The sequence below is a fragment of the Etheostoma spectabile genome, chromosome 18 (genome assembly GCF_008692095.1).
Source record: "Etheostoma spectabile isolate EspeVRDwgs_2016 chromosome 18, UIUC_Espe_1.0, whole genome shotgun sequence".
Taxonomy (NCBI): domain Eukaryota; kingdom Metazoa; phylum Chordata; class Actinopteri; order Perciformes; family Percidae; genus Etheostoma; species Etheostoma spectabile.
Window position 1 is genome coordinate 8,493,250 of NC_045750.1, and position 22,395 is coordinate 8,515,644.

General features: G+C 39.1%; 2 protein-coding genes across 2 annotated transcripts; one reads left to right on the forward strand and one right to left on the reverse strand.

Annotated features, from left to right (window-relative positions):
- Positions 1-304: 304 nt before the first annotated feature.
- nfkbie (nuclear factor of kappa light polypeptide gene enhancer in B-cells inhibitor, epsilon) lies at positions 305-9,621 on the reverse strand. The gene is made up of 6 exons (XM_032543109.1): positions 8,872-9,621; positions 4,674-4,776; positions 3,287-3,497; positions 2,679-2,767; positions 1,566-1,814; positions 305-1,219 (listed from the first exon to the last, which is right to left on the reverse strand). The coding sequence occupies exons 1-6, from the start codon at positions 9,189-9,191 to the stop codon at positions 1,151-1,153; spliced, it is 1,041 nt and encodes a 346-aa protein (XP_032399000.1). The 5' UTR covers positions 9,192-9,621; the 3' UTR covers positions 305-1,150.
- Positions 9,622-12,201: 2,580 nt separating this feature from the next.
- On the forward strand, positions 12,202-22,390 carry tmem151ba (transmembrane protein 151Ba). Its single transcript, XM_032543103.1, has 2 exons — positions 12,202-12,715; positions 16,403-22,390. Exons 1-2 carry the CDS (start codon positions 12,632-12,634, stop codon positions 17,843-17,845), a joined length of 1,527 nt encoding a protein of 508 aa, XP_032398994.1. The 5' UTR covers positions 12,202-12,631; the 3' UTR covers positions 17,846-22,390.
- The last annotated feature ends 5 nt before the right edge of the window (positions 22,391-22,395 follow it).

The following is a 22,395-nucleotide window of genomic DNA, read 5'->3' on the forward strand; positions in this document are numbered from 1 at the left end:
AAAAAAAGAAAAGAACAAAAAAAAGAAGAGATTTTTATAGGTGAGCTAAAAAAGAGCTCATTTAATTACCTCTTACCTCTCCTTTTACTAAAATAGCAATATACAAATTATATTGCTTCTTCTGTTTCTGTTTGCAAGTTGTTTCGACAAACCTGGATTTACCAGTGTAGAACAAATGGTGGATAATGTTGATTTGGGTGTGTACACTTATCACATGTATCACTGATGTTCTTAAAACAAGGTCAACATGCCCCAAAAATTCCCTTTACCCAGAAAAGAGTACAATATGCAATGAGTTTTTTTCTTCTTCATTTTATTACAAAATAAAACACACTGCTTATATTAACTAGACAGGGCAGTGTAATTACACACCAAAGAACAAGAACAGTTAACTGCAGATTAAGGATAAGATGAGATAAATAGAGAAAACTGCATCACAGCATGAAGTAGCAAACCTAAAAAACCAAAAAGATCAAGCTGCATTTTTTTCTTATATATTACATTTTATTTGGGCTACAAGTTTTGTAACAAATAGCAGGGATGTGATTAGTTTGTCTTAGTAGGATTGCAGGTCTCTTTGTGACACTGTTATACATTTAATAAATGCAACATATTAATTTTAGTTCTGCCTCTGATTGCATTCCTTTAAAAGTCTTTCTGTGGCTGTGGAAATAAAATGCAATGATAGCACTGATTAAGTTTGAGAGACTGTGAAATAAAGCAATTTGCATGTTCAATTTCTAGTCATTAAAACTAGGTTAATGTGATAAAGAGGTAGAATTTTTTTTATAGACATTGAACATGTTTATAGAAAGTTTGACACTCACATTGAGGTGGCTTTTGTTGCAACCCCTTAAGAGGGATGTGAAAAGAAGCAGAATAATTTAACCAATGACTCACAAACCAAAAAGATCTTTTTCAGTGTTCGATTAAGCAAAATCACTCAGTCAGAGGGAAGTAAGATATGGTGCGCATATTTGTCTAGATAATGGATAAATACAGATCAAATCAGAATGTTCTACAAATAGAGGCACTATTTACTGAAAACGTCAGCTCAAATGCAGCTTTTTTGTTGTTGTTTTTTCAATTAAAAAAGTTTCAGCCACAGTGAAGCTTGAGACAATTCCAAGGTTGTCTGTTAAGATTCAGCTTAAAACTTCACACTAACCACCGACCTCCCGGAGATCTGGATGTCATCAAAAGGAAAAAGAGCCAGAATCTGAAAGACGAGGATACAAAAAGTCACACTTTACCGATGCATTTTCCAGTTGTTCATTGCAGCCCTCAACATGAAAAGACCAAAACAATGTTTTAGTCCATCTTTCACAAATTCTCTATCCTGTCTGGTGCACTGAGTCCTGAGCCCATTTCCTTCTCCTGAACCCATACATCTTTAAATTACATCTTTAGAGAGAGATACTGTATACAGTTACACTTTCTAAAAAAGCTCAGTAGTTTCCGAAACAGCAGGGCATGTGATGTGAGTAACTAAAGTAGAATGGTGTATGTAGGATTGGGAATAAACTACAGCGCTCATGTTCATTGTAATGAAGAAACTAACTTACATCATCATTGCCGTCGGCCAGATCCAACGCCGTTTCGTCCTCCATGTTTCGTAGCATCGTGTCAGCGCCAGACTGGCAGAGGAGGTTGGCGATGGCAGCGTCCTGTCTCCCCACTGCGAGATGCAGAGGTGTGCAGCCGTTAAACATGGCAGCATCCACGTTGGCTCCCCTGCTGAGCAGCAGCTTTACTGATGTGACATCATGCAGCTCCACGGCGAGATGAAGAGCTGTTTTCCCACTGGTTCCCTCCTGCACGGGGTGTACATGGAAAATAGTTATGATAAATTCCAAAGATACACAAATTGGACAATACCATCCAAGAAGGTCAAGATTTTTTGTTTTGTTTGTGAGTATGCACATCTGTCTTTTAATTTTGCACGCTTGAAAGAAAAGAATGCAGTAAGTCACATAAAAATAATAATACTAATAATACTACTAATAATAGTAATATTAGTAATAATAAAACAGATGTGAGGCACAGTGATATGTTTGGCCGGTGATTTAAACTGAGAGGAATGTCTGGGGTAGTTTCGGGACTGACTGCCATGTTCCCATTCCATCAATAGAAAGTTAAGAGTAGCTGGCAAGCCCAGCCTAATCATATCTCAAATCTAATTATGTCTCCATGAATCCTGCAGGAAACCCTGAGCTCAGCTCATATCACTATCAGCATTACACAGGTGCAGCAGATTTATAGTCAAGAACACCGGCCACAGTAAACACAGTTTGAAAGGGATAAGTGTGATTATAAATACTGGCGCATTGCTGGATCATATTAAGGATACTGCAGGGAAAGCCTAGCCAGAGAATAGTTTCACAAACTGTAATGTTTTTTCATCTTTTTTATTCTTTTTCTTCAAAACGTGTTGAGAGAGAAAGTGTATGATATGTAGCTAAAATCGTATGAGTGGCAAGCCAGAGTTACATGTATGAAAACAATTTAAAAGGTAATGTTACACTGAATTAGCGGTACATAGAAACCAAAATCTTCTACTTTCTATTCTATGAGATGACAGATTCCGTGTGGATTGACCTTTTAAGTAGAACCTTGTTATTAAAAACTATATTAATCCATTTGATGCATTAAAGTAAGGAGCCATTTCACAGACTAACCTGTATATTTAGGTCTGCTCCCTTTTTCACCAGTAGCTTCATAATCTGATATTGCCTGTTCAGTGCAGCCAAGTGAAGACAGGCAAGACCTGCAAATACACACCTTGTTTGAAATGTGGAACAGTGGGTTCATATTGCGGCCAAAAGAGATTGAAATATTCATTTAAAAAGTAAGTTTTTCCAAATAATAAAATCAAACTGAGACCATTAAGTGATACTATAGATCAACTACAAGTTGTTTTGCAAACCAGCCATATCTGTGCTACCCTTGCAACAGTTATCATTTCTAAACAACCAGAATATACAGCCTCACACCACCCCCCCCCCTCCATTTAATTTGTGTCAAGCTGTTGAAAGTAGACAGTTCACAAAAGTGAATTTGGCAGATGCGTTTCAAAATTGATTTTTACTTTAATGCTATAATGGTTGAGCAATGGCAACCAAGTTAATTATTTCTATATTACAAGTCTTGGCCTAAACTCATCAAATTCAACCACTCATGGAGAAATAATTACACAGATGATGCAGATGTATAGAAATGGCCTGAAATAACAGCGATAAATTGTTGGCTCATGAGGCCTTTCAGCAGTTAGTCTCTTTTTCCTCACCTCTCCAGTTTTGGGTCTCGAGGATTGGTGCCAGCTTGCTTGGGGAAACCTCTCTGGTCATCTCAGTGGCGCACTCTATCTGCCCATGCTGGCAGGCCACATGGAGTGCGGTGTTCCCCTCCTGGTCTTGCAGCCCCAGACTGGAACTTTTCTCCACCAGGCTCTTCACCACATCTGTCAGGTTTAGGTAGGTGGCCAAGTGCAAAGGGCTCTGAGGATCACCACAGATGATCATGTGCAATGTGTTCAAAACTGCATGTCTCTGGGTAAATGAAATACCATTTAGTAATCATAACCAAAATTTTAATTCTAAAACTACTTTGTCAAGCAAGATATTTACTATCTTCTTAAGGTATGTGCAAGGATTTGCCGTTTTCTTCTGATTTATAGCATTGTAAATTTAATATCTATGGATTTTGGACAGTCGTTAGGACAAAATAAACAATTTCAAGATTTAAATAAAAAAAATGTTTGTAGCTATTGTCCTTTAACCCTGCTTCACTTCAGTCACTGCATTTCCCAGAGTGCTTTTGAACAACTCAGAGAGAACAGCCCTGTAGCTGTTGTCATTCAGCTGTTGTTATATTGTTATAGGTATGAATAAAGACACTAACAGAGAACTATTACAGCTGACAAAGTAAGAGTTGCACCTTCTGTCCAAAAAATACAATATTAAATAAAATAAAAACAAAAGGTGATTGTGGTGATTTTGTCTTCATTTTTCATAATCATGTAACCTCAGTAAGACTGAATTGCATATGTGCAACACAAGTTAAAACTGCAAAAAGGGCCCAAATAAAATCATTGCCTCTTTTAAATCAGTATGCAAATGTCTGAAAGGGGATTTTCTTTAAAAAACCTGAAGGGGTAAAGAAGAATTCTTCTTGGTAATGTCTCCTAATGTGAGGTCTTAGAATGACTACTGAGAGGAAATTAGGCAACCAAAATGGCTCAGGCTGAGTCACTGCATGAAGTGCTGAGTCTTAACTTCAGATGTTTCCTTTTGACAATTCTGTCAGTTTGTCTTCATTTTGGTTTCTACACTAGCAAGACTTTTGGTCTGACATCTTTAAGGACTGGAACAACTCCTCCACCCACATCCAGACAAGGATACACTCCACAGCTCCCCGTGGTTCCATTTCTACAGGAGGTAGAGGAGGGGAGTTTCCATTCAAAGTCCCTTATGACCTAACATTGGAACCACCCACAGTTAGAGAAGACGGACTGCAAATAAAGAGGAACAACAGCTCTCTGGAAGTACTGAGGTATAAATAATGCCACTGTTTCCACAATCAAGATACTAACTATGAGGAAGTCACTTTGGATTCAAAAATTCCAGTGGAAGCTGCAGTATGATTTGTAGTGGGAAAAGCCATGTTGCACTTACCTGGTATAAATTGTTTTGGATGTCCAGGACTTCTTTTGGGAATAGCTGTATCAACTGTTGGGCAATAAATTCGTCTTCATGGATGATTGCTAAGTGCAGGATTCTACAGGAGGAGCAAAGAAACAAACATCTAAATCCATCATGCTGGCAAAAACGTGCACGCTTACTTAGGCTTATTTTACATTGAGCAATAGACCCACAAAAGCAGTAGTAGAGTACTAAGGAAAAAAAAGACTGCATTTCAACAAGAGACAGAAAATGTTGCCTCACAATGTTTCTTAGTAAACCTAGTGAGCTAAATGGCAAGATTTACTGGTTGGGGTATTGAGCAATACAAGAGTTTTTATTGAATACATAGCATAAGGAGCTGTTAAAGGGTCATGTCAAAACCCCCTCTTAGGTGCCCGGATAGCTCAGTTGGTAGAGCGGGCATCTGTGTAGGCTTTAGTTGACAAAACAAAACAAAAACGCACTAACCTCAAAACCTGAGTGGGAAGTTGTAGCAAACAATGTGTGTGCAAAAAGCAGGAAATGGCATTAGTGCTTAATTTAGACTGAACTAGAACAACATATAACGGATTCAAATCAAAGTTTAGCTTCAAGTTACATGTCAAATGTCAGGCTGAAAGCTGAAACAGATTTTTAGTCACAAAGCAGCATGAAAATGTTATTTTTGAAAGCATACAGTGTACTGTAAAAATGTGTGTTACTGTAGTAACTGTGCTCTCTCAAAGATCAGCAATGAATTTACATGTTATTTAACTATTCAGAGATAGACACACTGTGGAATCAAATGTTGCCACCAATACATAAACAGTTTTATTTTATATCTATGGTTGCCACAATGTCACTGTACAGACATTTCATTCAGTAAAATATTACAATAGACATTCAAACTGTTTACAGTAGTTTTCATTGTGATAATGTTGCAACTACTGTATATATTTCACTTAATCATCAGCAAATTAATAACAAATGTAATTTTTCTAATTGATTTAACACATACCTCTCTGCAATTACAGTGCAATGGGCGATACATTACTTGTGCCTTTTAACTGGTTGATCAATAAATCCTCCTTTAACATCTTGCATAATGTTTTGTTTGCTTTGTTTTACATCCGGAGACTTTATGTGCCGTTGTTTTTAAATGACTATGAATATACAAAAAAATACAAAACAAGACTGCAAATAGCCTTGTTTTTTTTTATTTTTAAGGTTACTTTATTTATACAAGTGGAATTAAGTCAACTACTGTTAATTAATGTAAATATGTTCGAAAGGATTTAATTGGGACACAAAATATTAGGAGATGGAATCAAAGGGTAAGTCAAAATATGAAATAATCATGATATGATGTTTAAGATTAAAATACTATCAAGATTTAGACAGTTTTACAATTTTCTGGCAATTATTGCGAGTATACCACCACAACAACATCACCAATTGTTTGTTACTGGTTAGGAAACCTCGCTCTGACATAATATAGAAATATTTTCTAAAAGAGCTACTGGTTATATACAGTAGCTATGTGTTAATTAATACGTTAAATAACGTAAAAACCAAACAGAAACCTCCAGTGTTGACAAAATGAAGCTGACGCGGAAGAGGCTGGCTCAAAAGGCAGGTCAAACACCACCAACCTCCATGTTAAAATGCCCAAGTGGACAGCAGAAATAAACCTGTTTACAGCCTGGTACAAAAAACTGTTTCAGTCTCTACAGCTAAGTTACCCCTTCATGACAACTGTACAGGGCGTGAATCATTTTATACCTCACCTATTAAAATTATATTAAGGTTTTGCATAATTAAGGGTGTGTAGCTTTGAGTGACAGGTGGCTGCCATCACAGGAAGCAAGCATAGACTTTAAGCTTCATTTTGGCTATTCAGAAACTTATGGGTGACATCATGGAGACTACCTTCCTATTTTATATGGTCTTTGGTAAAAACGCAAAAAGCCAATGTTTGGTTTGTCCATTCTGGGCTACTGTAGAAACAAGGTGGCGCAAGATGGCAGACTCAGTCTATGTAGATATAAACGGCTCATTCTAAAACATAGCAATTATTAGTTTAATTGAGGTGATTATAAACTAATGAAAACATAGTTGTGAATATAATATTCCATTTCTGCCAATAGATCCCCCTAAATCCTACACACTGCTCCTTTAAAGTAAACCGAACATATTTAAGTTATTGACAGTTTTTCCGACAAAACAAGAAATTTGAATTTAACTTTGGCCTCTGGGAAAATGTGATAAGCATTTTATTTTCCCACTATAGACCAAACCGTTAATCAATTAAATAAGAAAAATATTCACCCTTTGTTGCAGCTCTAAAAAAAAACTGAACCAATGTGCGTGGTACTACTAGTACATAGAATCTACTTTTTTCAAAACAAGTGCATGTAGACTACAGGTGATTTTATACACATTTTAAACCGGATATATTTTAATCCATGAAAAAGCTGCACTGAAAGAAAGCCTAATTAAAATATCTGTGTTAAATGGAAATGAATCCATCAATAAATTATACCAAGATTGGTATACGTACACACAAGTATCACAAGAATGTATCACAATATTTAGCTGTCTCAGTTTAATGTCATTACTGACTAATTTAATAGCCTGCGGACAAAGACTGCGTCTGCTGTGAGCAAATCTCTCATAGTGTGAAAGGGACTTCCTGGTTTGAGTAAGACTTGAATGAATAAGATTTATTTTTTTTAAACACGGGGGTGGGGGGGGGGGGGGGGGGAAGTCATGTTTGCATGATTCTCTCAGTCTGGGGAGCACAGTTTGGTGTGTTTCAGGTGTTTTTCCCCTCCCAGGTATCTATAGTTAGGGTGTGAGAATGAAACCATGTGGCCCTAACAACCAGCAAGCGGAAATGAAAAGAGGTCAGAGACACAACAACACTTCTACAATGCTGGGACTACATCAATCACTGAGAGGCTGCAGGAGTCATTAGCAGGCCTGCTTTCACGTCAAAACAGACTGATGACTTTGCATCAAAAGATGAGTGGGTCACAAAAGAAACATGGGCTGATAAGACGTGTGGAGGTTTGGATTGTGTGCAAAAAGCAGCAGTTTCATTTACTCAAACTGAGAAATGAACAGCAGCAAACAGCCACTGTGACAGGTAACAACTGACATTTATTGATGTCAACTGTGATAAAAGAAAAAGAAAAGGCCGCAGCTACTGAATTGTAGGATCCACCTACAAAAACATGCACATACTGTCCTATCCTGATCAACAAGTTTCTTGGATCAAAAGCTGACTGTCCACACTGCTGCTTCACACATGTGCTTTGTCTGTGGTGCATGGGGAAGTCCAGGCTTATCTGTTTCACTTCTGTTTTCTCGCTGAGACAGATCACAGGAGTCCATCCACATTCATGAAAAGGACAAAGTTCATTAAAAAAGTCTGCAATATCACACTGCTGTGAAATCCCCCTCAAAACCAGTATCACAGGAAGAACTGTGCTTCTAGTTCAATGTGATTTACTCGCTTTAACTTCCATTTATGGGTGTTTTAAGTTCATGATCTCCAGTGGGAAAAAAAGAATGTATGCTCTCTGCACCACTAGCAGAGCTGAAACAACAGAATTTAATTTAGGGCCATTTTTCAAGCAACAATGTGTAGATCTGCTGTTCTCTGTTTTATACAGGCCTGATTGTAAACCGAATATCTATCTGTTTTGGACTGTTGGTCAAATAAGACATTTAAAGTTGTCCTCTTGGACTTTGAAAACTAGTGAGTTTAATATTTTCTGACATTTTATTGATTAAACATTAATGGATGATTAAAATAATTAGTGGGCCTAAGTGCAGCTCTAACCACTAGAGCCTCTGATGGTTAAAGAAAGCAACAGACAGTGGCAATTAATTACAACATAAGTATGCTCGGACAGAAGTGGGTGGAACATTTGAAATTATTCTTTTGAGAGCTGATTAAAAAAACAAAATTCCTCTCTTTTTAACTTTGTTATTTCTGGGATACTGCAGACTGTTTCATGGAAGACTTAGCAGACATCATTGGTGAAAAGTCTGTCAAAAACTCTGAGAGAAACGGTTATTGCAAGGCACCATGATTAAACTTCATCCAGCAGTCTGCAACAGGGGGCCATTAAGCAAAGAGTAAGGCAAGCTCAGAAAAGGTTTGCTTTTACATGAGAAACTGGGAAAATAAACACAAACATACGTGTCTCCATCTTCAGTTATGGTTGTGAGCAAGTTCTCCTCCTGCTCAGAGAGTTCAGAGCTTTGTGCTTGCTCCTCCTTGGCGCTGGACAGCGTGCATCCCCCAACTATCTCTGACAAACTCTCCACCGTGATGGACGAGGAGCCATAGGCTGAGTCCAACCGCTCCTCCCCAGTGGAAATCTTGTCCCTTGGCCCAATTAAGTCGGCGCTCGGCTCCCGGGGCTCCTCCGACTTCAGTATGGATCGATACGAGTCAATACCCGAATCTGTGCGGTTATCCTCCAGCAAGTCATCTTTCCTACAGTCGTCGCTCGCCATGATGGTGGTGGCCTCGCTGGGTTTCCCCCTCCCTCCTTCCTCGAGGATTTAAAGGCTACTAGCGGGTGTTGTCGCCGCTCGGTGATGTGACCGGACTCCGAGGATACTGACACCTAAGAAAACCACCGCACCTTTGTGAAACCAGAGGAACGAGCCGCTTCGTTTCATGCCCCTAACCGATAATGCATTGCCTTACAGCAACAGGCCTCCACTTTTGATCAATTATTAGTTTTTTTAAAGTTTCAAACTGTTGTACGTTCATTCCAAACGTGAACAGTGATAGAAACACGCGAAAAGAGGCGAAACGGTCGACCGTCGTCTAGATATCCGGTAACAGCATGAGCTCCAGGCGGAGAGCATATGAGCAATGAAAGGCGATAAGCTGACATGTGAAAGGCGAAGCTGTTTTTGTCACGCGGGGGAATCCCCAGTGCGCGTGAACACACACACACACACACACACACACAACACACACACACACACACACACACACACACACACACACACACACACACACGCTTGAACTGGAAAAGCGTCAAGGTCCAACAATAACAGATAACAGCGGAAAAGCAATTTCAAAATAAAACTATTAAAATATACCACGATCTGTTACTAGCCCTGTGTTAAAAAAACATACAAAATATTATACTTAAAACATAACTAATCATTTTGCAATACATTTTTGGCAGCCATTGATTTTTATTCATTTTCTTAAGATAGAACTTTATTTATCCTAAGGGAAACTTTTGTGCAGCAGTTGCTGTATAAAAAAGGAAACAGTGCAAATATAAAATATCAATAAGGTGCAAATCTTAAATATACACAATGCCAACAAATATAAACATATTATACTATGTAATTACAAAACATACAGTTGAACAGTTAACGGATTCAGTAAAATGTGAAAAATAAAAAATAAATCCTTAACTCATGACCTCAGGCTTTAGTCCTGCTTGAGTTGTGTAATCCATCACAGTGAACATCAAGCCTATGTGTCAAGTTATTACGAGGTTGTTATGAGGTCACGCAATGCATACTTCTAAAATCAGTCTGTGCCATTAAACTAAACGTGGAGCGTGAGATTTTCCTCTTGCGTTTTTATTTTTACATAGCTTAGACAAAGTTGTCTTTAATGCTTGATAGTTAAATGCTCAACCTGTATGGCTGGGCCATGTAAGGTAAGTATTATAACTTAAGACTTCATGTTGTTGCTGTCAAATCTCCAGTCTGACACAGCAGTCTTGTTCAAGTCCTTGTGACTTTAAGTCAAATTATTTAAGTCCAAGTATGAAGTCTTAATAATTTGCTCACCAAAATAACACACCAAATACTTTCTCCCTTAAGCTTCCTTCCCTTCTGTAAACTGTATTCTTCAAAACACATGTTTTATTGTTTTAAGTCAAAACCGGAAGTCCTAATCTTTGCTATAGAAGGCTTGTCACTGGTTGCAGCTTGATACCCCAAACACGTTATCATACAAAGTATTTTAGGCTTTTTTTTGAGAAGCTGCAAAACACGAACAAGCAGGTTAATGTAAAGCTTGTACAATTTAATTTGACAGTGACACTGAATGGTCATTAGTGCTGCAAGTGTGCTATGAGCCTGGTCTAGAACCAACTGCAATGTCAATCTGCACTTTGACATACAATACAGCCTTTACAATATGCAATGTTTCAGTTCCAGTATCTTTCCATTGATATTCAAACAATAACTTAATTTATCTCAGTCAAGGTGGGACAAAATGCTCCAATTTGTCCTGTATTTCCTGTCTTGGGCAGAGGCATGTATCCAGGAAAATATAAAACATGTGAGCAGAGTATAAAATTGCATTTTTTGACCTCCCAAAAGTTCAGGAATAACCCAGTTATCATATCTTGTTTCCTTTTCCGACATGAAAATGCTTGTTGTGGTTTGGCCATTAGAGGGCTCACTTACATAGCCTACTGCTGTGGGCCAGCCTCAACATATATATATATATATATATATATATATATATATATATATATTTAGTCTATAAAACAATACCGTCAGAGCCTTACTGCTGCCAAGAGCCGCCATCTGTTTTCAAGTCATCTACTGTTGTGTTTACTTATTCCAGTTTATGCCAGCAGTCCAGTCCAATGTCCATACAGTGGGCTATGATTAACAGGGACTTGTGTGCCAGAATTATAAGGTAAAGGGTTCCTGTGTAAATAGTGCTGTCTACAAAGGAGGAATAAAAATGGCAGGAATGTAAAATATTCTTTTATTCTTCATCTTGTTTATTCTTCTATTTAAATAAAAAAGGAATATTCTGTAATATTAAAAATCTGTAAGTAGACGGTTTACAATCTTAAAGAGGATAAAATGGAAGCTTTTAAAATGCTCTGTCAGTGCAGAATACAGTAAGATTAGTCAATGTTTATGTGATTAAACAGCAGAACAAATATTAAATATTATCTACAGGTGACAAAGTATGTCACTATAACAAAAACATACACCACTTCATGAGCTACTCATACTTAGACAAATCTTCAGTATTTGGTTCTGACTCTACAGTTTGCATCTATAACAACCAAACAGTATCTTGAAAGGGACGTCTTGCCTCAACATTTTTTTTATCTCACTGTAAACTGTTGCGCTTAAAATTATGTATCAATAATTTATCTTAATGAGCATCACTAAATGGCTGCAGGATGTACTAATGTATGATATTGTGTTTCCCTGTGAACTAGTGTGTATGTGATGTTCAATTGTGAGTTCACTGTGGTGGTTGAGCATTATGTTTTAATATATAATGAGAAAACTGTCAAGCTAAGCCTATTAAGCGGTTTCATTCTGCAGTAACCAACATTTTATTGTTTTTTTTACAGTAATACTATATCCTAATATTTTTTAAATGGATATTATTATCATAATTGGTCCATACTGAGAAGGTCATGCACCTAATTGGACGCAGGGGGTGGGCTCCTCTCTGCAGCACCGCCTCTGTGTTGTGATTACTCCAACAGGAATGTGTGTGTTATTAATGCTGTGGTGTTGGGGTGGCTGCACACGTGCAGCTGCCTGTACTCTTTGTCCTGCTTCACAGCTTCACTGGCTGCCATGGGTACTGCCTACAGGGAGAGGAGCTGAGATGCTGCCTTTGCTTTTTGCTTTTTCTTACATTGCATTCCTTTCAGCAGTCCTAGACGTTGCATCGCGAGAGGAATCTCAATCTATTTTGCTCGGCTTCCGAGGCACAATAACCGGATTCCCGTAAGCGATACCCAGCGAGGTCTGCCCACCTGGAAGATGCTGGGATGATGCATGTTTTGAGTGGATCTAGTTGGGCTCCGGCCGGCCGGGTTTCTTTTGGATGGTGCACAGAGAGGTTTTTGGTGTTTTTACATTTCACCCTGATTTGGAAACCCCCCATCCCATCAGGAGATCCATGACCCGTTTTACGTACTGTTGTCATCATGTCCCCAGCATCGGCTGCAACGGGCAGTGAAAGCAGCACCACCACCGTCCCCGAAGAGGAGTCGGACAGCCCCCGAGAGGAGGTGAGGACACATTGTTTGTCATTTGAAGGCCAGTGTCTTTACCCAAATGTATGTCGGGCAAATTCACACTTTAATTAGTGTGACATACGTATATCACAGTGGAATCCCAATAATTTCACTAAAATCATCAGCTTTTGGAGATATGGGTTTCATTGGGGCCAGGGCACGCAACACTTGGGAATTAGGCTAGTTGTATTAATAGGCCTACAATTGTATTGATTGCCTAATATGCAGTAATGTATTTATTAGCGCGCACCCGAAAGTGTGAACGTGCATGGATGTACTCCTGTTTGTCTCCCATTCCCCTCCAGACAAGTTTCCAAAGTGGGGTTCGGGGACCTCTTTTGGGTCCAAGCAAGGGTCAAAACGGGTCCTGAAGAAACTGAAAGTCTAATAGCGTATCATTCACTGTCACTGTTACAATGAGAGAATACAAGAATGGCGGTTTTCTTCAAATGTTTCCACATAGTTATTTTCAGAAAAGAAAACTCCTAAGGCCTCCTAACTCCTTGACCAATGACAAGCAGCGTAGCGAGACTTTTCAATTTCATAACAAGAAAAAATGGAGAAGGAGCCGATTGATCGACTTGTGCTAGTGTCGGAGCACAGCAAGTTATACGATATGACCGGGTGCTCCCTGTTCAGGGAATGACGGTTGGTGGAACTCGCTTTGTTTCATCTAACGTGACTAACATTTGTAGTAGCACTGCTCCCTCTCTCTATTCATTCTCTAGATTGTTCGACCACTTTGTTTTATCTAGCATCGTTCCACATAGCACTCTTGGATACTGTAGCAGTATATGTTGTTATGGCAACAAAAGATGCTCTTGGTTGCTTGTTGCCTAAATGCTGCCAGCTTGTTTCAACTACAAAAATGCCTTATTCAACTTTTAGACTTCTAAAAAAGACAAAGTTTGATCATGGCCTAACAACAACAATATTGATGTAGGTTTGCTACTTTGAAGACAAAGAAATCTATTGTGCTAAACTGTCTGTGAGGACAGACGTGAAATGATAACCAACCAAAATCTGTTGCTGTCAACATCTCTAGATTGTATTGACACCATCAAACAGACAGACTCACAACTAAAGGAGCATGCTTCATGGGGAAATAGGGATTCAATTAATTAGGGAATCTTTACTCCCCCTTCAGACACACGTTAGATAAGTTACATATCCATTACACAAGAGCGTTTTTATATAACCCCTGCTGCATGGTCTTATTATGTCAGGAGAAAGTGTCCATGATTGTGAGAAGCACTTAGTTAAAGGCACCACAGTGGTCTCATGAATTGTGAAGCTTTTCTAGTCTTCAAGGTTCTTACTGAAATGTTTGTTTTAAAATAGTATTGATACCATTTCATAACAATTTTAACAGCCACATTAAGACAATAACAAAGTCAGCCTGCTATCACCTTAAGAATATATCAAGGGTTAAAGGACTCATGTGTCAACAGGACTTGGAAAAACTGGTCCATGCTTTCATCTTCAGTAGACTTGACTACTGTAACGGGGTCTTTACAGGTCTCCCTAAAAAATCAATCAGACAGCTGCAGCTGATTCAGAACGCTGCTGCTCGAGTCCTCACTAAGACCAAGAGACTGGATCACATCACTCCAGTTCTGAAGTCTTTACACTGGCTTCCTGTGTCTCAAAGAATTGATTTCAAAGTACTCTTGCTAGTTTATAAATCCCTTAACGGTTTAGGTCCAAAATACATTTCTGATCTGCTACTACACTATGACCCCCCCAGACCTCTCAGGTCATCTGGGACAGGTCTACTTTCTGTCCCCAGAGTCAGAACTAAACAGGGTGAAGCAGCTTTCAGTTTCTATGCTCCTCATATCTGGAATAAACTCCCAGAAACCTGTAGATCCGCTGCTACTCTCAGTTCTTTTAAATCAAGGCTGAAGACCTTTCTTTAAATGACTGCTCATTTCTTTAAATTTCTTATGCTGCACTGTAACTTTTATTCTTGTGTTTTATGTGTCCTAATGTTTCTATTTTGTTTTTAACTGTCTATTCATGTGTTTTATTGGTTTTTAATGCTTATGACTTTTAACTGTTTGTACTTGTGTTTTATCTGTTTAACTGATTTTGTGTAAAGCACTTTGAATTGCCCTGTTGCTGAAATGTGCTATACAAATAAAGCTGCCTTGCCTTGCCTTGCCTAGTGTTCTTTTGTATTTTGTGTTTGTGCTGATGCCTGTCTTGGTGTAATTCTTTAAGTCAAGGGGGAAACTGGTGTGAAATTGAATTTGTTATACATACCTGCAAATTTTGATATATGATTGCAGTTTCATAATTATAGTTGCTTTCATTTAACAACACGTTTTTAATCAAATACTGGCATATACAGGTATAACTGGTTTCCAAAAAATGTTTCTTATTACACAATTGTCACAACAATCATCATTCCAGCTGCTTAAACAGAGGCTGGAAAGTGTAACATGAGCCACAAAGTATGTCATGTTGTATTGATTATAGCTGTCGAGCATGTACAGTATGCTAATGAGTAAATAGTCCTTCTGCAGTAGGTTAATCTCAATGGGGAATTTCAATGTTAATCCCTTTTACCCCGTGAGGTGCAGCCTTGGGTTAACAAGGGACTTGGGGACCATGTGGCCAAGGTGGGGAAGATGATTATGGAGAAAAAACATATATTATTTATGCTCGTCTGTCACTTGAAGAGCACAGGGCTGTTATATTGAAGTCAATTCATCAATGCAGTGATACTGGTTGTTGTGGTCGCACACATCCAGGGGCTGACCTAAGTAAGAGATGGAGAGGATAACCTTTGTCTTTACCTGAATCAGTGCTGCTACAGTACAAGTGTTTTATGTCTATACGCAGTCGGCTCTGCACTAGCGCAATATCTGTTAGGCAAATTTTTTGACTTAATTTTGTTTCATTCATCCTTCCTGGGGCTTTTGCATATCTGCCAGGTTTGTGTGGCAGCGATCACAAAAGGCGTGACTAGCTCTTGATGCAGGCACTGGGGTTTGCTGTGCCCTGTGGTGATAAAGGATGGCACCAGCTTTATGCTGCCAGAGTCAAACGACTGCTTTTTTTCTTGCTGGCTTGACATTAAATGTGAAATCTACCCCTCAGAATATTTCTTCTCTTTTACTTATTTTCTATTCTTTAAAATCCTATTTATATAAACACACGCATCACGGCCAGGTGCACACCCACACACCAGTCTAACATAAGCTCACAGTGCCCTTACTGACATCAAGGCATACTACTTTATATTGTACTTTTGCAATAATCAGTGATTTTTCTTAAAATTATAAGAGTGGGTGAGTCTTTTGATTATAACAAGCGAAGACCAAGGCATGAGAAATAGCCTCACAGCTCATGCATAAACTATGCCAAAGCACTTACAACGCAGAATATTTTCTTAAATATTTTATATGCATGAGCCTATACTTTTTAACTGGTTCTAACTTCATACTGAACATATATTTAGGTAATACTTATGTTCATCTTTTATTTTATAAAAAAGGTGTGTAATTACAGGTAATAAAAGTCTTTATGTTCCTAATTGCTTCAAGTTTTGTATTTTGAGAAATTGTTATGGCAATACAAACAGATGTGCCATTTACTTCTAGGAAAGAATCTAAACAGAATATATTGACAGCATTGTTCCAGTGACTTATTACTGTTTTCTCATCTTCTTTGTAGCAGCGGCCCCATAAACAGTCCCTGACAAAATCCTTGTGTCAGGAAACTCACTGGAAATGCCTGCTGCTGTCCCTGCTGATGTACGGCTGCGTCGGGGTGATGGCCTGGTGCCAGGTGACCAAGGTGACACGCCTTTCCTTCGACAGCGCCTATAAGGGAAAGTCTATGATGTACCATGACAGTCCCTGCTCCAACGGCTACATCTACATCCCTTTGGCCTTCCTGGTCATGCTCTATGTGGTCTACCTGGTGGAGTGTTGGCACTGCTACACCAGGAATGAGCTGCAGTACAAGGTGGATGTGGACAGCGTGGCAGAGCGCATCCAGCGAATGCAGCAGGCTACGCCCTGCATCTGGTGGAAGGCCATTAGCTACCATTATATCAGGAGGACGCGGCAGGTGACGCGCTACCGTAACGGAGATGCCTACACCACCACGCAAGTCTACCACGAGCGAGTCAACACCCACGTGGCTGAGGCAGAGTTTGACTATGGGAACTGTGGGGTTAAGGACATTGCAAAGCAACTGCTGGGCCTGGAGGACTTCCCCATCACCAGGCTGAGGTTCACTAAGTGCTTTAGCTTTGCCAATGTGGAGTCAGAGAACTCCTACCTAACCCAGCGGGCCAGGTTCTTCACAGAGAACGAGGGCCTGGATGACTACATGGAGGCCCGTGAGGGGATGCACCTGAAGAATGTAGACTTTAAGGAGTACATGATTGCCTTTTCTGACCCTAATCACCTTCCCTGGTACGCAGCCAACTCCACTTTCTGGGTGGCAGCGGCTTTCACCCTCTCCTGGCCTCTGCGGGTGCTGACAGAGTACCGCACCGCCTGTGTACACTACCATGTAGAGAAGCTGTTTGGCTTTGACTATGTGCCACTAACACCATCTGAGGAGCGGCCGCAATGCAGACACATCCCACGAGTCAACACAATTGACAGCACAGAGCTGGAGTGGCACATCCGTTCTAACCAGCAGCTGGTGCCCAGCTACTCAGAGGCAGTTCTCATGGACCTGTCCCAGCTCTCGGGGAGCTGTAACAACTACTCCGTATGTGGGAGCTATGGTAGCTACAGGCAGAACTGTGAACGCTGCCATCGTGCTATCAGCAGCTCCTCCATCTTCTCTCGCAGCGCCCTCAGCATCTGCAACACGGGAAGCCCCCGCATCCCCTTCAGCGCCAGCCGCTTTTCGCTAGGCCGGTTGTACGGCTCCAGGCGGAGCTGCATGTGGAGGAGCAGCGGAAGCCTGAATGAGCGGTCCTGCCCCACAGAAAGCACAAACTGTCTGTCAGGCCAGCAAGCCGGTGAGGAGAACCCTCCAGCCTACCAGGATGCTCTGTACCACCCAGTGCTCATTGTACATCGCAATGAAGGCTGCCTCAACCACGACCACCGCTCCCTTCACAGAAACGGCTCCTGTGTGGAAACTTCTCTATGACCCACGGCTTCCAGACTGAGCAAGGCCTATAATGATCCAGGAACAGAGTGAGAAACCTATTCACACCAGGGCTGAGCTAAAAATGACTTTTGAGTCTCCGTTTTACACCTGCAGGTAACCACAAACAAGGATTTGTTCATGTTTCTAAAGATACTGTAGCCTCAAACAGGAAAAAGTATATCTGTAAAAGTCCTTACAGTACGGTCAATAAGTCAGGGAAAGACAGACTTGATGCTATTGTTTAGACTGTTGTTTAAAATACAATGTGGCTTTAAATGACAAATTGCTAAAGTGTAATGTACTGTCCTACAGCATCCATAAGGGCACAAGTCAAATAACCAAGGAATACCAGGGGAGTCACATTCCACTGTAAATACCTTATTTTTAGATCTTAGTCACAGAGAAGACCACAAGTAATACTTTCTAGAATTTGAAGCCTAAAATGGGGTTTGACTCAGCGAAAGCCTGAGAAATTGCCAAGAAATGCAAGGGATATGACAATTAATGATCACATGAATGAGAAATGACGAAATATTGGTGAAAATCATAGACTCACACATCATGTGAGTGATGATTTCATCCGAGTCAATTGGATAAATAATTACGGAAATGCATTTTGCAAATTGCAGACTAAATTTTTGTGAAACAAAATACATGTCTAATGGCTGTTTCAAAGTAAAGTTGACCAAGGCCTGATCTAATGATCTAAACATCTGCATGTGAAACCTTTTGATACTGGCTGATTTAAATCTGTTCATTCAAAGTCAATGCTCATGGAAATGGAATACATTTCCATAGTATAAAAATAAATGTCTGATGCAGTGGCTGAAATATCAAGTTAGCTGAAATCGGCTTGGCTGTGATGACATTATACTTCCTAGCTTGCTAAATATAGCAGCACCGTCGATGAATAATTTAGCACAGGAGGGCTGAAGGACACGAAAACTTCAAACTGAATCAACACTTCTTCTGTTACTATATACTGCATTTATATAATATTTTTATTCAGCCTACCTCCTTATTTAAGTGCCTAGCCATCAACTGTTACAAACGAACATAAGCTATCATAACTCAATCATCATCTCATCTCAACATCTTCCCATTAAAACAAGTTGAATTTACACTCCTAATAGCACATTATCAACAATGCATAGGATAAATGAAAATTGTTTAAAATAAAACACAAGCTTTTAAAAAGCAGGCCCTAAATGTTTTCAGATGATTTTCCTCATATTATAAAACAACTCTCGTATACTGCTGCTGACGTACTGTATATCAGAGAGACAGCCACAGAGCTGGCCATCAAAGAAGCTAGAAATAGACAGAGGCCTGGATTCACTACTGATAGCGTCAGCTTTAATAATACGACAGGATTACTTTAAAGAAAAAGTACGTTCAGAGAAGTGCATGCAGTGTTTTAAGGCTTGATTATACTCCGGACTGGATTTGTCCACAGATAGCTGCGGACCCCATGGGTGCCTGGTAGGTCTGTTTATGATCTTCGTTTGGAGGATGTGTTCCACACATGAACAGTAGATTGCTGCAGTGAAAAATAAACTGTCATGGACAGATCCTTCTCCACCATTAAGACTATGAAAATGTCCATGAATATTAAATGTCAAAATCTTGCCTGTGGTCAGACACTTTCTGTGACTTCCTGTTACACAATAATGAGCCTGTACAATTATGACCAATTAGCCACACTCATTACATTCAATGTTAAGGTTGGAGTTGCGGGGGGCGGCGGTCTCTAGCTCACCCAGTAAGAGCGTGCGTTGGAGGCTGAGTCCTTTGCAGCGGCCCGGGTTCAAATCCGACCTGCTGCCCTTTGCAGCGTGTCATGCCCTCTCTTTCTCTCCCCCCTTCCTGTCTATCCACTGTCACTATTGAATAAAGGGAAAAGCCCCCCCCCAATAAACAAAATGTTGGAGTTGCGGACTATCTTTATAGCAATACTAGACTAACAACAGTCAAAGGAAGTGAAGCGTGATATAAACAGATTGTATCAAACCTTACGTTTAATTCAACAGACAGTTTAACATGAAAGCATTACGTAAACTGTTTAAAACTGGTATCACAACTCATAGGTCATCTATGCAAGCCCCTCAAACTCAGGATAGTATACAAGGCAAAGATTATGCTACAACAATATCCTAAAACCTGATCATCACTCCTTTCTCTGAACTGAGCTATTCAAATGTTTCTGCCAGGGTTAGCTGCATAATAACCAAATCATTTTTAAATGAGGGGTTTGCAAACACATGATGGTGAACAGAAGTGGCATAACATTACTAATGTTCCCATTCCAGATGACAGAGGTGCAGAAGCAGGTTAGATGCAACAGAGAATCATGTACCACCTGAATAGTTTTAAACTAGTGATGCACTAAACCTGAACCATTAGAACTTGAGCAAAGTCTTAGCAAGTAAAGACCTTTGTATTGTGCAAATTGGTTAACATTGGTAGCATAGCTTCTACTGTATATGTTACATAACCTAACTGTTATTTTGTCATTTAGTTAATGACACATGGTATATTGCCGTATTTTTTTGCAAAACATAACTACATATTATTAATAAAGCATTAAACAGAATTTCACTCAAGTGTTGTTTGCTGACAATATTCAATATTACCTCTGTTACTCTTCATTATGAATAGATTATGAATTAAGAAATTAACTTAGTGCAGTTACAGTTACACCTGGCAGATAGTAGGTAAAAATATGTATTAACAACTAATCTTTATACTTAAGAACTAGTTTGTGGGGTGCAATCCATTTTAAATTAGTGATGTGTAAATCTCAGTAATCCCACTCAGTAAACTCAGTCAAGTAAATTTATGTATTTAGATTGCTCATATAATGTTCAAGAAATTGTTTATATCTAGACATTTTAGGAAATACACTTATTTGCATCCTTGCAGAAAGTTAAATGACAAAATCAATACCACTCTGATGTCTGAAATATGAAGCTTCCACCAGCAGCAGGTTAGCTTAGCACAAAGACTGGAAATGGGGAAAATAGCTAGTCTGGCTGTGTCTGAATAAAATCCACCTCTAAGCACCTCAAAAGCTCACTATTTAACATGTGTTGTCTGGTTTGTTTATTCTGTACAAAAACTGAAAGGACAAGTTGTTATTTTAAAGCAGGTAAAATCATCATGAAAGTAGTATTGATTTTCTCATCTAATTTACAGCAAGAAAACAAATTAGCATATTTTCCAAAAATGTCAAAATATCTCTTTTATGGTTATGAGGGGTATTCTACGCAACCTTTTTGAGCTTCATACACAACATTTTAGCATGAAAACCAAACAAGACGCAGGTATTGAAATTCATTAATTTCATTTCTCATGAAGGGCTGGATTATATGCTAGAATGCATTAGTCAGAAGGCAGGGAATTATGAACCATGTACTGCTGGGTAAAGTGTAGAACATAAGGAAACCACAAGGAAGAGCAGGCAACTCCACAAGGGATTAAAAATGTAAAATCTATAAATGATTTTGGATTTTAGTCAGTGTTTTATACTGAAGTTATCAGATTATCTCATTCATGATTAGCCAACAAACCTGTCAGATGGCTTCACTGTGATCCATACATAGTCATGTGTAGACAAATGTGTTTACCAGTGCAATGTTTACATAACAACAATGACAAAAAATACACATTCAAAATAGTTATAAATCTGACTGGAAGGTTCATAACTAGATTTTTTCTCTCCATAGACGACTGTTAGCATAAATGCTTTTGCCATAAAGAGCACTGAACCCTTTATCATGTGTATTAAGTAGTTTAGGTTGTTATGATATGTACTCTTTCACTCAAGAATGATCTGGGGGGGGGGGGTTGTCTTTTATATTTAAATGACTGTGGATTTTCAAGACTGTAAAGGCAGAAAGGATTTGTACTGTACATAAAATAGAGACGAGAGGTTAGAATGACTGTCCATGTGGATCTTGTGCTTTGCTGAATATGTCGCACACACTGAAGCAGGGACATTTTTGATGTGCAGATGTTAAATGGTAAGTTTGTTAAAATACAAATGGCAATACAGTCCACTGTAAAAATGTTCATGCAACACAGCCAATGTTCAATGTTTGTTTCCCTTTAAACCAATGTTTACATTGTTCAATCACATTTGATACAACTTTATTTAACTGAAAATGTTGTCAAAACCGAAAAATGGTTGGGTGATTGTTGATAGTTATTACTGATCTAAAGAATATCAATATTCTATGATATGTAGATTTCTCTATGTGCTAGTCCACCATCTACTTATAGAATAGCGTTGCCTCTCTTCATATGATTCTAGGAAACAATTAGCAATTTTGAAAGATTAATTACCGTAAAGATGTTTTGTTGATGCCTAGCAAATGTGTTACTACTATATTGTTAGTCAGTAGATATAGGTTTAAAAAACAACAACACAAATCTGTTTGTATTCCAACACCACCACAACGTTGCCTTGATGTTACATATGGACTGAATACCGAATCTGTGTATCCAAATGGAAGAAAAGGCTCCTCAATAAACTGAAATGCTCACGAAAA

Bases quoted from the DNA above. Each gene is read 5' to 3' on its own strand.
- nfkbie (XM_032543109.1), bottom strand. From the start codon at position 9,191: ATGGCGAGCGACGACTGTAGGAAAGATGACTTGCTGGAGGATAACCGC. The intron at 2,768-3,286 runs GTGAGGAAAAAG...GTGTATTTGCAG, and splicing joins CGAGACCCAAAACTGGAGAG to GTCTTGCCTGTCTTCACTTG. The intron at 1,220-1,565 runs GTAAGTTAGTTT...CTCGTCTTTCAG, and splicing joins TGGCCGACGGCAATGATGAT to ATTCTGGCTCTTTTTCCTTT.
- tmem151ba (XM_032543103.1), top strand. From the start codon at position 12,632: ATGTCCCCAGCATCGGCTGCAACGGGCAGTGAAAGCAGCACCACCACC. The intron at 12,716-16,402 runs GTGAGGACACAT...TCTTCTTTGTAG, and splicing joins CGGACAGCCCCCGAGAGGAG to CAGCGGCCCCATAAACAGTC.